Source organism: Contarinia nasturtii, unplaced genomic scaffold (genome assembly GCF_009176525.2).
Source record: "Contarinia nasturtii isolate CC-2019 unplaced genomic scaffold, AAFC_CNas_1.1 Cnas_scaffold_1612, whole genome shotgun sequence".
In the NCBI taxonomy this organism is placed as follows: Eukaryota; Metazoa; Arthropoda; class Insecta; order Diptera; family Cecidomyiidae; genus Contarinia; species Contarinia nasturtii.
In genome coordinates, this window is record NW_022198947.1 from 23,722 (window position 1) to 37,308 (window position 13,587).

The 13,587-nt window shown below is 32.7% G+C and overlaps 3 protein-coding genes across 13 annotated transcripts in view; 1 reads left to right on the forward strand and 2 right to left on the reverse strand.

Annotated features, from left to right (window-relative positions):
• LOC116346609 (RNA-binding protein 45) overlaps positions 1 to 2,723 on the reverse strand; it is a 3,622-nt gene extending 899 nt beyond the window's left edge. For 2 of the 4 annotated variants that reach the window (XM_031776756.1, XM_031776755.1), the window contains exons 1-9: positions 2,301 to 2,319; positions 2,111 to 2,186; positions 1,931 to 2,050; positions 1,682 to 1,802; positions 1,403 to 1,597; positions 764 to 1,335; positions 546 to 658; positions 346 to 477; positions 231 to 269 (exon numbers count right to left, since the gene is read on the reverse strand). In XM_031776756.1, the coding sequence (XP_031632616.1) occupies positions 231 to 269; positions 346 to 477; positions 546 to 658; positions 764 to 1,335; positions 1,403 to 1,597; positions 1,682 to 1,802; positions 1,931 to 2,050; positions 2,111 to 2,186; positions 2,301 to 2,303 (1,371 nt within the window). In that variant the 5' untranslated portion in view covers positions 2,304 to 2,319. The other 2 variants (XM_031776758.1, XM_031776757.1) reach the window with 2 other exon arrangements.
• A 246-nt stretch (positions 2,724 to 2,969) lies between these two features.
• Positions 2,970 to 6,902, forward strand: LOC116346614. Of its 7 annotated transcripts, none has more exons than XR_004201614.1 (5): positions 3,184 to 3,606; positions 3,747 to 3,936; positions 3,999 to 4,047; positions 5,628 to 5,779; positions 5,853 to 6,901. XR_004201614.1 is itself a non-coding variant. In XM_031776765.1 (4 exons), exons 2-4 carry the CDS (start codon positions 4,022 to 4,024, stop codon positions 6,230 to 6,232), a joined length of 558 nt encoding a protein of 185 aa, XP_031632625.1. In that variant the 5' UTR covers positions 3,185 to 3,606; positions 3,747 to 4,021; the 3' UTR covers positions 6,233 to 6,898. The 7 variants fall into 7 exon arrangements, 5 of the variants coding, with proteins under 5 accessions (XP_031632624.1, XP_031632625.1, XP_031632626.1 ...); XR_004201615.1 differs by having other exon boundaries at positions 3,186 to 3,606; positions 3,747 to 3,835; XM_031776765.1 differs by having other exon boundaries at positions 3,185 to 3,606; positions 3,747 to 4,047; positions 5,853 to 6,898.
• LOC116346616 (cytochrome b5-like) lies at positions 4,421 to 5,141 on the reverse strand. Of its 2 annotated transcripts, none has more exons than XM_031776771.1 (3): positions 4,863 to 5,141; positions 4,687 to 4,801; positions 4,421 to 4,617 (listed from the first exon to the last, which is right to left on the reverse strand). In XM_031776771.1, exons 1-3 carry the CDS (start codon positions 4,971 to 4,973, stop codon positions 4,592 to 4,594), a joined length of 252 nt encoding a protein of 83 aa, XP_031632631.1. In that variant the 5' UTR covers positions 4,974 to 5,141; the 3' UTR covers positions 4,421 to 4,591. The 2 variants fall into 2 exon arrangements, with proteins under 2 accessions (XP_031632631.1, XP_031632630.1); XM_031776770.1 differs by having other exon boundaries at positions 4,673 to 4,801; positions 4,863 to 5,138.
• Positions 6,903 to 13,587: the final 6,685 nt, after the last annotated feature.

Sequence of the window (13,587 nt, forward strand, 5' to 3'; positions counted from 1 at the left end):
TATTATTATTATTATTATTATTATTATTATTATTATTATTATTATTATTAAATATATATACGAAATAATTCCTAATGAAACATGATATCATCATCAAGCAATTTTCATGCAAAGTTATATTTATGTAAAGGTTAGGAACATTAAGATTACAAGTAATAAAAATGACTTGAGAAAACAACATTTTCTTGAATTTGAGATTTGGTAGTTGATAACACCTTGCATCACATTACCTTTAATTTAACACCGCATATTTCGGCAGAATGTAACACCTAAATAGCAGAAATATACATTATGTGACGAAAAAGAAATAAGTTGAAATAGTTCTTTATTTCCTAATTTTAATACCTCGATCGCCTTCATGGCACTCGATTCACTCGCATATTTTGCGTAACCACAATTTTTATTCGGCAATAAGTATACATCAATTAGGTCACCAAATCGACTAAATACATTATTTAGGATTTTGGGTGGGAGCGCCTGCTTGGACATAAAATTTTATTGAAATTGTATAATATTTGTAACGACAAAAGCTCAACGTATACTACCTTAGGAACGCATACTATAAAACATCGCTGTGCACATTGACTCGTTGGATTCGCCAATGGAGCCGGTGCAGGCAAGGCAACACTGGAAAATGGTTCTTTTGAAGATTGAAAAGCTATATATTTTTCGAAAAAAAAAACCGCTTGTTAGATGAAATTTTCTACCCACTAAATATGATTTTATGTAGTTCAGATTTTTTTTTTTTTTTCAAAAATCTTACACTCAAATGCAAAAATGTTTTCTGCTTCTGGCTTTGTAGTACAATTGATTGCTTTTATAATAATTCGCTGACCAGGTGGATATTCTAGCCCATGAATTTTTTCTCGTGCATATTGTGCAGCATCAATGCTATTGTAAGCCGCTGTCGCATAATTCGAATTTCTACTGCATTCTCCTGTAATGTGACAATACTCCAAGCCGGGCACAATATCAAAGAGTCGCCACAGTTGGTCTTGATTTACGGTTGAGTTTACAATAACATTCAGCTGTACTTCGCTACTATTGCCATTAATACCCGAACTGGCATTAAAATTGTTTTTATTCGGAGTCACTGGATTATTCAAAAATGTTGAATAATCCAATCGATTACCATGACTATTACCAAAAATATTATTGGTACTGCCACCGCTTGTGCTACCACCATAAGGAGAAGTCATACTATAATCATCGTGCCGACTACTTCCACGATCAGATGAATTACTGTTTGATGTTTTAGAGCTTCCTTTAGGCTCCGCAAAAACTGCCCTATATTTTCCACCTACTCCTTCATAGGCCAGAGCAGCATGTGTAAATCTGTGAGTGCATAGAGTACGATTATATCAATCATATTTAACTAATATTAGGAAATGCATTTAATTACTTGAAAAATTTGACATATGCAAATCCTTTACACTCGCGAGTCACTTTGTCGCGAATCATTGAAACACTTTCTAACGGACCGTATTCTTCGAACTCTGATCGAAGATCCTCCTCGGTCATATTTTTCGGAACAATCACAAATAATCGAACATATTTTTCATGTTCATTTTCCGTTCGCCCTGATCCTTGATTTCGACTATTTTGTATTAATCAAATAACATCATAAATAGGCAATCAAAATTTGATAACTAAAGTTTTATTATATATAATCTACATTTACCTTGAAGCTACCAGAACTTTCAAAGGTCTACTTCCTGGTGGAGTTCCTAATGTTTTTCCGTTCATTTCTTCAAGTGCTTTTGCTGCTTCAGATGTTTTATTAAATTTTATGTAAACAACACCTGCAAATATTATTGAAAATACGCCAATTAAATAAATATTACAAATACTTAACATCAAATTCAAAGTCGATTTAGGTTCGATTGACCAAATGAAAGTAGTGGGATACTTTTTTAAAATATCTTTGTACCTTTGTTATCACCTGTGCTCCGGTCTTTTATTGTATAAATCTCTTCAATTTTGCCAAATTTCTGGAATGCTTCTCGAAAATCTTCCTCTGTATTTTGTTTATTACAAATAATAAACAAACCTAAAATGAAAACATAAATAAATTAATAAATATGAAAACATAGCGAATATAAATTCTTACGTGACATTGGCGGATCGTCGGAGTTTGCTATTCCATTGTTGCGAGAATTATCTTCATTCCTTCGATTTGACATGGTCTGATGTGTGAGTGGAAAATATCTATTTTATTTAATTCTACAATTTTATATGGTCTTTATTTGAGAAAAAGACACCATAAACGCTATATTTATACACACAAAAACAACAATAACCATTGAATTAAGGTTTTTTTTTATCAAGAACCACAATGTAAACAGATCACCAAGATTGATCAATAAAAGATTTTCAGCATTTAAAATATGAACTCCATGAATTACTTTGATTAAGAAAAGATGTGTTTTGTTTTGTCTTGATTTGCGTCCGGCTTCTATTAGATGTTCTTCTTCTTCATTTGATTTTTTGTCTTCTTCTTCTTCTTTTTCATGTATATATTATTGAACAAGCTTCTTTTTCGTAATTATACTAATGTTTACGATAAAATAATATTGAACGTAGATTATTTGACAGTTAATATAATGTCGTCCTATGTGAATGTGACCGCATTGAATTTGTGAATGTGCTTTAAACGATTCCATCACCGTCAAGTTTATACAACTTAATCATCAAAGTTCAGTCATATTAATAACAATGAATAGATTTAAATATTTATTTTTATTTTCTTAAAGATTTTGGATAATTTAAATATATTACAGACCAATTTTTCGTTAAATATTTCATTGTTTATGTATGCACTGCCATATGCTTAAAATATATTCAACATGTAAATCGAATTTTTCTAGTATCGTGTGAATGTTTCACTTACCAACACATTTTCAACATGAATGACTTTTTCATCCTCAATTTCAGAAATTATGCGTCAGAGAAGGATAGAATATTGTTTGTATGAACGTCAGTTGTTCTTTTCTATTTCTCTCTATGAATCGGTAACGAAAATGACGAAATAAATCATGTGTCGACAAAAACGTGTCTCCGTTCTTCAGAGTATTTTCTAGGCTACGTTTAAAATGTCGGCTTCAGTGAAAAAGCAACAATTTGATCCTCCGAGTTCTGCCAGTTCCGAAAGGTAATTTAAAAAGTAATTTGGTTAAATCAATATTGATTTTTTAATATATTTTTTTAAATGATAAATTTCTGGAATGCTAGGTTAGTATCTTTTTCCAGGTTGGAATATGTGTATGTGTCTTGTGTGTATCATTTCATCGGCACCTAGCCGATTTCATTGAAATTGATTTACTCTTTGGTTGATCGGTCCGTTGTGTGTGTGTATTGTTTGTGTGTGCGCGCGTGAGCGTGTATGCGTACGTGTTTGTCATGTGAAGGCGCAGAATTTACCTATAATTCTCTTAAGAAACCATACGACAGAGAAAAAGATATACATAAATACGAAAGAAGAACGATATTGAAGCAAAAAGTGATGCGGAATTGACTCTGTCTGACAATGGTGCTATTCTTTCGCGCAATTTTTATCACAGCAACACATTTCTTGTCCATCGATAAAAACAACATTTTTCGTTTTAGGTTGAGTTTTGAACAAAAGTTTTGGTCGACATTTGTGTGGTTTAATTTTTTTAATTATTAATCATCGATTTAAATTTTTTAAATCTATCTCGCTGTTTCAAATCACATTTTACCATTATTCGAATCATTTTGAAAATTAGCACAGCAGCATAATCATCGTATACCCCAATTATTTTAATTTGAAAAAACAGACACACGGACTATTTGGCTTCTTTTGTAACTCAAAACGGTAAAAAAAATTGTCTCATAGCTCTTATATCCGGCGATAAACGGAGTTGCGGTCCAATTTGGATTAGTATTGTTTTTAGTGGATTCTATTTCAAAGTGAATGTGTGTGAATTTCCAATGTTTTTTGTGACGAATCAATAAAACAAAGATTGAAACTTTAACAGAGTAACGCAAGATCTGCAGAGAAATGCCGTCTAACACCAAATTGAACATGTAATTATAGAATAGACATATGTGTTTTATAATTAATCACTTTTGCATTTGAGTTATTAAATTCGATAATCGGTCGATAAATGAGAGGCAATCTTTTATTTATCGTGTGTGTCATTTTTTTACCTCATTGTTTCCTAGGGAAATTTGTCGGAAAACTAATAAATTGGAAAAATATGTTTCATCAAGAACTTTAAATGTAGTTTCATTTTTAAATTGTTTTAAAAAATTATATCAAGCAGTATCCAAGTATTCTAAGACATAGAGGTTGGGTAATTTAAAAAACAATATTTCTGAGAAAAAAGTTCAAAAAATCAGAAGGCGATTAATCCAATTAGAAACCACACTATAAATTGCTTGCAAGTAAATAGATATATACCTTATATTGATTTTCTTACTTTATTTCGTGAGTTCAACAATAAAACTAATTAATTTTGCATAATAATGTTAAAATGCTGCTAGTCTGCTAGTTTAGACCAAAAATATTCAAGCACAGAAGAAGAACCGACATTTTCGTCGTCTTTTTTTTACTGCAAGACTTTCACTTTTATTTGATTTTGTAATTTTGTTTTCCTATAAATAAAAAAACCATCATTTTTTAACCACATTCCACACGATGACATCTAACCTCTACAAGTTCACCAATTTTGAATTTTTGTAATGTTTGTTTGGCATCGTTTGAATGACCAAATTCATCGAATTCTTTTGTACAATCACGTCCAGCTACATCTGATATCAGTTCACCACCACCAGGATGCTATAAAAATTTAAAAAAAGAATTACCATTGAAACAATTTTTAAAAAACTTCAATTCTCACATCTTTCAAATATTCAGTAACATCGTAAACGAGGTCATGAATTACTATACACGTTCGGCACCCATGTTGACCATTGTATTGCTTAATCTCTTCTAATGTATACTGAGACATGATTTTGTCCACTGAAGAAGAAATTGACTATGAAAAGTTCCTTCTTTTTTGTTATACTGGAAATAATCATTCCGTCAAATTCAATATATAGATACGAAAATGCGTAAGTTTCAATCGATGGCGTATTTTCACGAGGATAATTTGAAAGATATTTTATTATCTCTGCAGATAACAATATTTATAACGTTAATAAAATATCTTCCAAATTACGCAAATTTTTTATATACTCGTTCGATATCAGTGCGGGTATTCTAACAACTACCAGATATACATCGAGTGTCATTTGTATGTGGAAAAATGTGTTCCATCCTTTTCTGTAGTTTAAAAGAATATCAATTCTCCATGCTTTCTTTTCTTTGATGAATATGTTTTCATAAACAAGAATTACGATCGGTATTATTTGGCTAGAATACCCCCAAAGAAATTATATGTTCAATTAAATCAATCTCAGCTGTTATCATTGATAATTATTTATATATACGTGAGGTTTCAATCGTTTGATAAAACCATGATTGATAACATACTTGGAAGTAGGAATTTGAATTGAATTCGTTTATTATTATTTTGTGTTTTCTTTTATTTAAGCAGTCGACAAGTGACCTTTTTTTAATTATCAATCTTTCTTTGATTCGTCTTATACATGTTTTGAAAAAGTGATGCTGGAGAGAGGGAACCAATTGTTTCAGATCCAATTTTTATTGAGACAACCAACCATACGGATGATCCAGACTATGAAAATGACCTATTCTGCCCTGCATCGCCAACGACAGTTCCAACGTCAGCGATCAAATCCCGATCAAATTCAGGTAAGTTTAAAATTATTGACACCTATTGAAATTATTGTTCTTAATAAATTCAGAAATTAAACTTGAAATTCAGGTTCATTGCGGTCACCAAGACAATGCAGACAACGCACAACATCAATCAATTTAACCAAAACTATTGACGCAACGGAATCAATAATTCGTGCGAATAATCGAACTATTTACACAGCTGGCCGTCCACCATGGTATATTTGTCATGTATTTAATATAGACTCATATATTTTAAGGCAGCATGTATATTTACTTGAAACTATCCTAATTTGTATTATTGTGTTGAAAAGTCGACTCGCTATATACCGTCATTCGCTTAGGAATCGTGTCTTACCAGTAAAAATATCGAAGTGTCACAAAAAGTTAATAATTTCACCTATACAGATCGATGTAAAGTGCCGAAAAAATAAGTTTGTAAAAATAGGGGGTGCCCAATCGAAGTAGGAGGGGCAGAGGAGTACCAAACCATGTTAAAATTTGGTCGGATCAAAAAATAATGTACTACAAAGTTGTTCAGAATGGCGAGAGAAATTTTTTATGACCCCTGCCCTCCAAATCCTCCCACCCCAAGGGGGGTTGGGGGGTCAAAAAAACCCAAGATATGATTTTTTCGGCCTAAAACCTCAAAATTCGGAATCAGCATCCCAAATTACTCTAGAAACGATATTTGTCTTGTGCCCATTCACCCCAAGTCTCCCAATAATTCAGAGCCCCCCCATTAGGGTAAAATGATAAAAAGTCGACTTTTCACTTTTTGGGTGCGGAATTTCGCACTCAAATGTATGGCCAACTATAACTAATTTTATCCGCACAATTCATTTATACCATTGCCCACCCCCTCCCATAACCCCCAAGGAGGGTCCCCCTACAAAATTTTCGAAAATTTCGAAAAATACCCCGAAATTGGGTCCAGACCCAATCTAAACCTAAAATTAATTACATATTCGGATTCCTCGTGAAAAATTACCTATAGGCCCCATACATTGTCAATCTCCCTTGACCTAGGTTTAACTCCTTCTAGCTTGAACCTTTAATTCGGGTCGAAAAGTGAAAATACCCCATTTCATTGTGACTTCACAATGGGACATTCACCCCTTATGAATCAACTGGGCATTTAGGTTTCTTTAATAAAAGTTACGCATATCAATGTAGTTTCCATTGGCATATAGTTTTGGCCGCCCTGAATGACCCAGTTTGGAGGGCAATGGTTCTTTATTATATTATTTGGACCCCCGCCCTCCGAATTAGGTCATTCAAGGCGGCCAAAACTATATGCCAATAGAAACTACATTGGTATGCGCAACTTACATAGGAGGAAACACGTATGCTCTGAATTATTGGGAGATTTGGGGTGAATGGGCACAAGACAAATATCGTTTCTAGGGTAATTTGGGATGCTGATTTCGAATTTCGTTGTTTCAGGCCGAAAAAATCATATCTTGGATAGTATTTGTAAACGACCCTCTCTTGCGTCCTATATTGACAATGTATTTGAAGATGACTCCATTGAAGGAGCGCCATCTCTTTCACGCCCTTGAAAACAATGAAGCTTGTAAACTTCGCAAATTTCTCATATATTTTTTTCTTCAAATTTTATTTCAAAATTGTATAAATTACACTGTGGGCCTAGTCGGACTAAGTTGTATACTTTTACGATTTTTCTATATAAAAAATCCATATGGATTAAAAAAAATCCCGAAGGAAATTCAAAATATTAAAACAATACTCAAAATTATTTTTTTTGAATTCATTTTGTTAATTGTCATCGATTTTACGGAGCAAAACAAAATTGTCAACTGTAGCTGTCACAGAAAAAATACAAATACATAAACATCACATGTACGCTCAAAGTATCACAGCGATGAAGCTAAGTAGTGAGCGCATGTATTAGAATGTTCGCTCAGCATATTTTTCTCTGTTGTTATGGCTTGTACGTGTGTCGCTTGTGTACATGTATTGTTTCTGTGACAGCTACAGTTCGTTTTGCATTATATGTTTTGCTCCGTAAAATCGATGACAACTAACAAAATGAATTCATTATTTTGTTATTAATTTTGAGTATTGTTTTAATATTTTGACTTTAAATCCCTCAGTTTTTTTAATCCATATGGATTTTTTATATAGAAAAATCCTAAAAGTATACAATTTAGTCCGACTGGGCCCACAGTGTAAATAAGTTTTGCAATAGTAGCAACGAAAATAATTAATAATTGGAACAACAACACACAAATATTTTTCTTGGATGGAATCGCATTAAGTTTAAGGATTTGCGTTAAGGTTTTTTGAAGAAAAAAGAACTGGCAACATTTTTAATTTTTTATTTGCATAATATTGATAATTAATCTGAAAAATATTCTCTTCATGTTATTTGCGTTGTTTATTTTGACAGATATACAAAAATAATATTTTCTCCAATTGTCATCTCTACATATCTCTACACCGTTAAGCTATCTCATAAGTCAAAACACGAGAATCATATAACATAAAATAATTGTGTGTTGTTACTTCAATTTTTTTATTTATAATAAATTCTATTAATTATTTTCGTTGCTACTATTGCAAAACTTATTTAATTTATATATGAGAAATTTGCGAAGTTTACAAGCTTCATTGTTTTCAAGGGCGTGAAAGAGATGGCGCTCGTAGAAAGTGATTCGCTTGAAAGTCTACTTTAAGAGAGGGTCTGTATACAGTCATTCCACTTCAGTTTATACCTCACTTCTGTGAATGTACTCGTATTTGAAAATGTTATTTTTTGTGTTGTAGCATTTTTTGTTGCAACTAATAGTAATACATTTGAAATAATGATTTCACAAGAAAATTATGGCTGAAAATGATTGAGAAAATGCAATAATATTATTGTTTAATTGTATCTTTTTAAATGTAATGCATCACATTCTTCACATTTTTCATTGGTTCTAAAACATGTTTTTCTATTAAATAATTAATGCTATAATTAATGTAGATCTTTTCACTTGTATCAGTTGACGTTCAATCCTCAATTGAAAAAAAAAACTTAAACAAGCTCATTTTACGCATTTGTACACGGCATTATACATCATGGTGTGATAATGGTGTTTTCAAAATGCTAAAGTGCTGTTTATTATTCCAGTTGAAGAAAAGAGAGACGATCGAATAACAAATTTTTTGTTGTTGAATGATATGCAGCATACATTCGTCAAAAGTGGCACCAATCCATGTCTTGAAAGGTCTACAAATGAAATTGCATTGTACAAATACATTGACCGTAATTTTAATATTTATTTCATTGCATTGTGTATCGCGTGTGCAATTTTAATGTGTGGAATGTTTGTAGCAACAAAGTGTGTAAATTTAACATCATCTCAGATGATAAGAAATTGATTGTATTTCCGATGATGGAAAATTTATCAATATCACTGTAGTTAAGATAAATAATACATGTCTGCATTTCTAATCTTTATTAGCACTTTAATGCATTCGCTTGGAGAACATGAATCATCGTAGTACGTATAGTTGTTGAGGAATAATGATTTGGTAAACATTTCGTTGGTTCATCGGATTATTTCAAATGGTTACTGATTTTGTGATTTATCGATCTCGATTTTCGTTGAATGAATTGTTTGTTCATATTTACTTGAATCACGCCAATTTTAAGTCAAAAATATCATCATATCTAGAAAGAAAATGCATTGCGCGTACAACGATTTAGATGCTTCATTAACTAACATGTTCAGATAATTTATAAACTGTTGCATAGTTATGTGCTGAGCAAAACAACGGCATGTCTTTCAAACGATGAGAAAGGTGGTTTGCTCTGAGAGATTTTTTTACGCATCACTTTCGATTTTCAATTCGTTTATTGTTTCTACATCAACGTCACGTTACCGAAGAATTCGCTAATTTAACGCTCCTTTTTTCCACATTCAAAATTGTTATAAATGGTTTTATGGGGATTCTGTAACGAGAGTGTAAGCCTGTTTGAAATTTACGAGGCATAAACGTATTTTGAATAAAAAAAACACTATCAAATATATGACAAGATCAGTTGGAAATTAGTTGTCATATATAGCAGTAGAATTTACGGTTGTAAGTGTCTATCTAGTGACATAGAGAAATGCGAATCTACACTGTAATTTTGATGGGATTAGAATATAATCCTTTCGGATTTATTTGATAAAAAATCCAAATGGATTAAAATGAAATAAGAAGGTGCTAGAAAGATTTTTTGTATTCATTTTAAATGCAAAATACAATAGTTTTGTAAAACAGTTGAATTGTATTAATTGTTTGAATATTAAATGAATAATAATCATTCTAGTGGAACACTGTTTCATACCCGTGTGTAAAAAAAGTGGCTGACTGACTGACTGACTATGTCGATTTTGTATGAAAACCAATCATAGTTAACCGGCTGTCCCAAATTAAGCATTTAAAAACGACTATATATGACTATAGTTGACTATAGTCAGCTGCTCAACCAGTTAACTACAATCGATTCTATTCGATTCTAGCCGATTGTTGTCGATTGTTGTTAACTGGTTAAGCAGCTAACTATAGTCAACTATAGTCATATATAGTCGTTTTTAAATGCTTAATTTGGGACAGCCGGTTAACTATGATTGGTTTGCATTAATATCAGCACATATTCCATTTCATAACCTCACTCTTTTGAGCTCACCGATTTTTTTTTGTGAAGCGTAACATGGCGAACATTTTGCTGAGTTTTCAAAATCCAACAGAATAATGTGTTGAATATATTTTTAAATCAAACATTGTTTTCATATATATAAGAGAGACAAATAAAATTTCATTGTCATTCATTCTTTGTCAGTCAACCTGTGTGTTTCATTCATAATATTAAGCATTCTCTGCAGGTTATGGGCATATAGCTGAGAGTGCAGAAATTTAATATTTTCGACATATACGTTTTTAAAAAAAAAAAAAATTCAAGTGCAAAATTTGATATTTTCATAAAAGTTTTTTTTAAATAGTGTGCAAAAAGAAAGTAAAATGAGCACTGTACAATTGCCATTCAAGTATTTAAAGGGAAGAGAGAATTTCTCGACTTGGTGCGTTGGAGCAAAGGCTCATCTTGTAACAAAAAAGCACTGGAAACAAATGTCGATTGATGTGGCGGAATTATCGGACGACGCAAAGAAAGAAGCAAATGAGCAGGCATTAGCTGAATTAACATTGTTGCTAGATTCAAGTGTATATCCGTATATTGAGGGTTGTAAAACTGCGAAAGAGGCCTGGAACGCTTTGATGAAAACTTTTGAAGACAGTGGTGTGGTCAGAAAAGTTGCGTTATTAAAACAGTGGATTTCATTGAAACTTGAAGACTGTCAGTCATTGCAAGAATATGTAAATGTGAGTCTAATACTGCGATCAAAAGTGAAAAATGCCGGATTTAAAATTGATGAAGATGTTGCGGGCTCAATAATATTGTGTGGCTTATCGGAAGACTACAAATCACTCGTTATGACAATTGAATCGAAGGGAAGTGAAATAACAGTAGATTATGTGAAAAATCTCTTATTGCAAGAAGTGAGTAGTTCAAGTGGTAATGGAGAATTGGCCATGGCAATCAAACACAAGAAATTTGACAAGAAGAAAAAAGAAGTCAAGTGTTATGATTGCAAGGGACCCCATTACAGAAATAAATGCCCACAGAGAGAACATAAAAACAATGGTGATAAAAGTGTGGTATTCTATAGTTCATTCATAGCACAAGAGACATCATCGCGTGATCACTTCATTGATAGTGGAGCAACAGCTCATATGGTTATTGAAAGCAAAAATATGAAAAACAAGTCAAAACCAAAAATCAACAAAGTGAAAGTAGCGAACAATGAAAAACTCTCGATTGACAATGTCGGAACCATTGAACTTATGGTTAAAAACGGTGATCGCGTCAATAAAATTTCGTTTGATGAAGTACAACATGTACCCGGCTTATGTGCAAATTTGATATCTGTAAGTCAGATAGTTAACAAAGGTGGCGAAGTTTTGTTCACAAAACATGGATGTAAAATTTTCGACAAAAGTGGAAAAGTGGCGGCAACTGCAAGTTTGGTGAATAACATGTTCAAATTGGATGTAGTGGAAAATGAAGTTGCGTGCGCAGTTGGTTTCAACAAAGAAAAGATAAATTTATGGCACCGTCGTTTAGGACATGCAAGTGCAGCCAAAATAAATTTTTTGCTTAAAACCAATGTAAACGCATCTGAAATGAAATGTATCACTTGTGCAAAAGGCAAACAAGCAAGAAAACCTTTTAAATCCGAAGGTAACAGATCGAAAAATCTCCTGCAGTTGATACATACAGATGTATGTGGCCCAATAACTCCACCGTCAATTGGAGGTGCAAAGTACATGGTTACTTTTATCGATGACCATAGCAGAAAGGTATTTACATACATGATGAAAAGAAAAAATGAAGTATTTAAAAAGTTTATTGACTTCAAAAATTTTGCCGAAAATCAAAAAAATTGCACAATAAAAATTCTTCGAAGCGATGGAGGTACAGAGTACGTTAACAAAGATATGGAAATGTTTTTTGCCAAGCACGGCATAAAACATGAAAAAACGTCACCTTATAGTCCGCAGCAAAATGGAGTAAGCGAAAGAATGAATCGCACAATAATCGAAAAAGTGCGATGTATGCTATGTGACTCCAATATGAACAAAAACTTCTGGGCAGAAGCCGTATTTGCTGCCGTTGACATTATAAATGTTTTGCCAAATCGCGCTATTGAAAACAAAACACCAAATGAACTTTGGTTTGGACAGAAATCTGATATTTCTAATTTTAAAGTTTTTGGTTCAATGGCCATGGCAAAAATACCGGATGAAAAACGTAAAAAACTCGATGACAAATCACATGAATGCATTTATCTACGACACGCAGATAATGCAAAAGCCTACCGCCTATATGATCAGAAAAAGAAGAAGATAGTGATCAGTAGAGATGTTGAATTTTTCGAAAATCGGATTTTGAAAAGCAGTAGTGCTGAGAAAAATGATGATGATTTTATTCATGTTTTTGTGGAGTACGAAAATGATGGCGATACACTAGAAGATTTTGTAGAATGTGTCGATTCAGAGGGAGAAGAATTATTAGATGAATCAACAATTCCGGAAGCAGTTGTGGATATGCAAAATAATGATGCGGAAGCGGTTGAAAATATTCTGCAAAATGATGAAGTCGCAGACACCATGGATGAAACATTTGAAGAAGAAGATAATCATTTGACAGATCCAAATTATATAACGAGAGCGAGAATTCCGGATGATGCAAACAGACCACAAACACGAAGTGGTTTTCCTTTTTCATTTTTAAATTTGCATGTTGCTTTTGTTGGTGTGGATGAACCACAGACGTATAAACAAGCGATTGAAGGTGAAGACGGGGAAAAATGGATTGCAGCTATGAATGATGAATATGATTCGCTCATTAAAAATGGAACTTGGTCATTGGTCGATCCACCCAAAAATGAACGAGTTATAGATAATCGCTGGGTTTACAAAATAAAAGAAAAAACCGATGGTAGCGTGGATCGATATAAAGCGCGATTGGTGGTAAGAGGTTTTACTCAGTGCTATGGAGTAAACTATACCGAGACTTTCAGCCCTGTTGTAAGATTCACTTCAATTCGTTTAATATTATCATTAGCAGCAAGTCGAAAAATGAAGCTCATGCAATTTGATGTAAAAACGGCGTTCTTATATGGTGATTTAAAAGAGACAATATATATGAAACAGCCGATCGGTTTTGATGACAACACTGGAAGAGTTTGCAAGCTAATCAAAAGCCT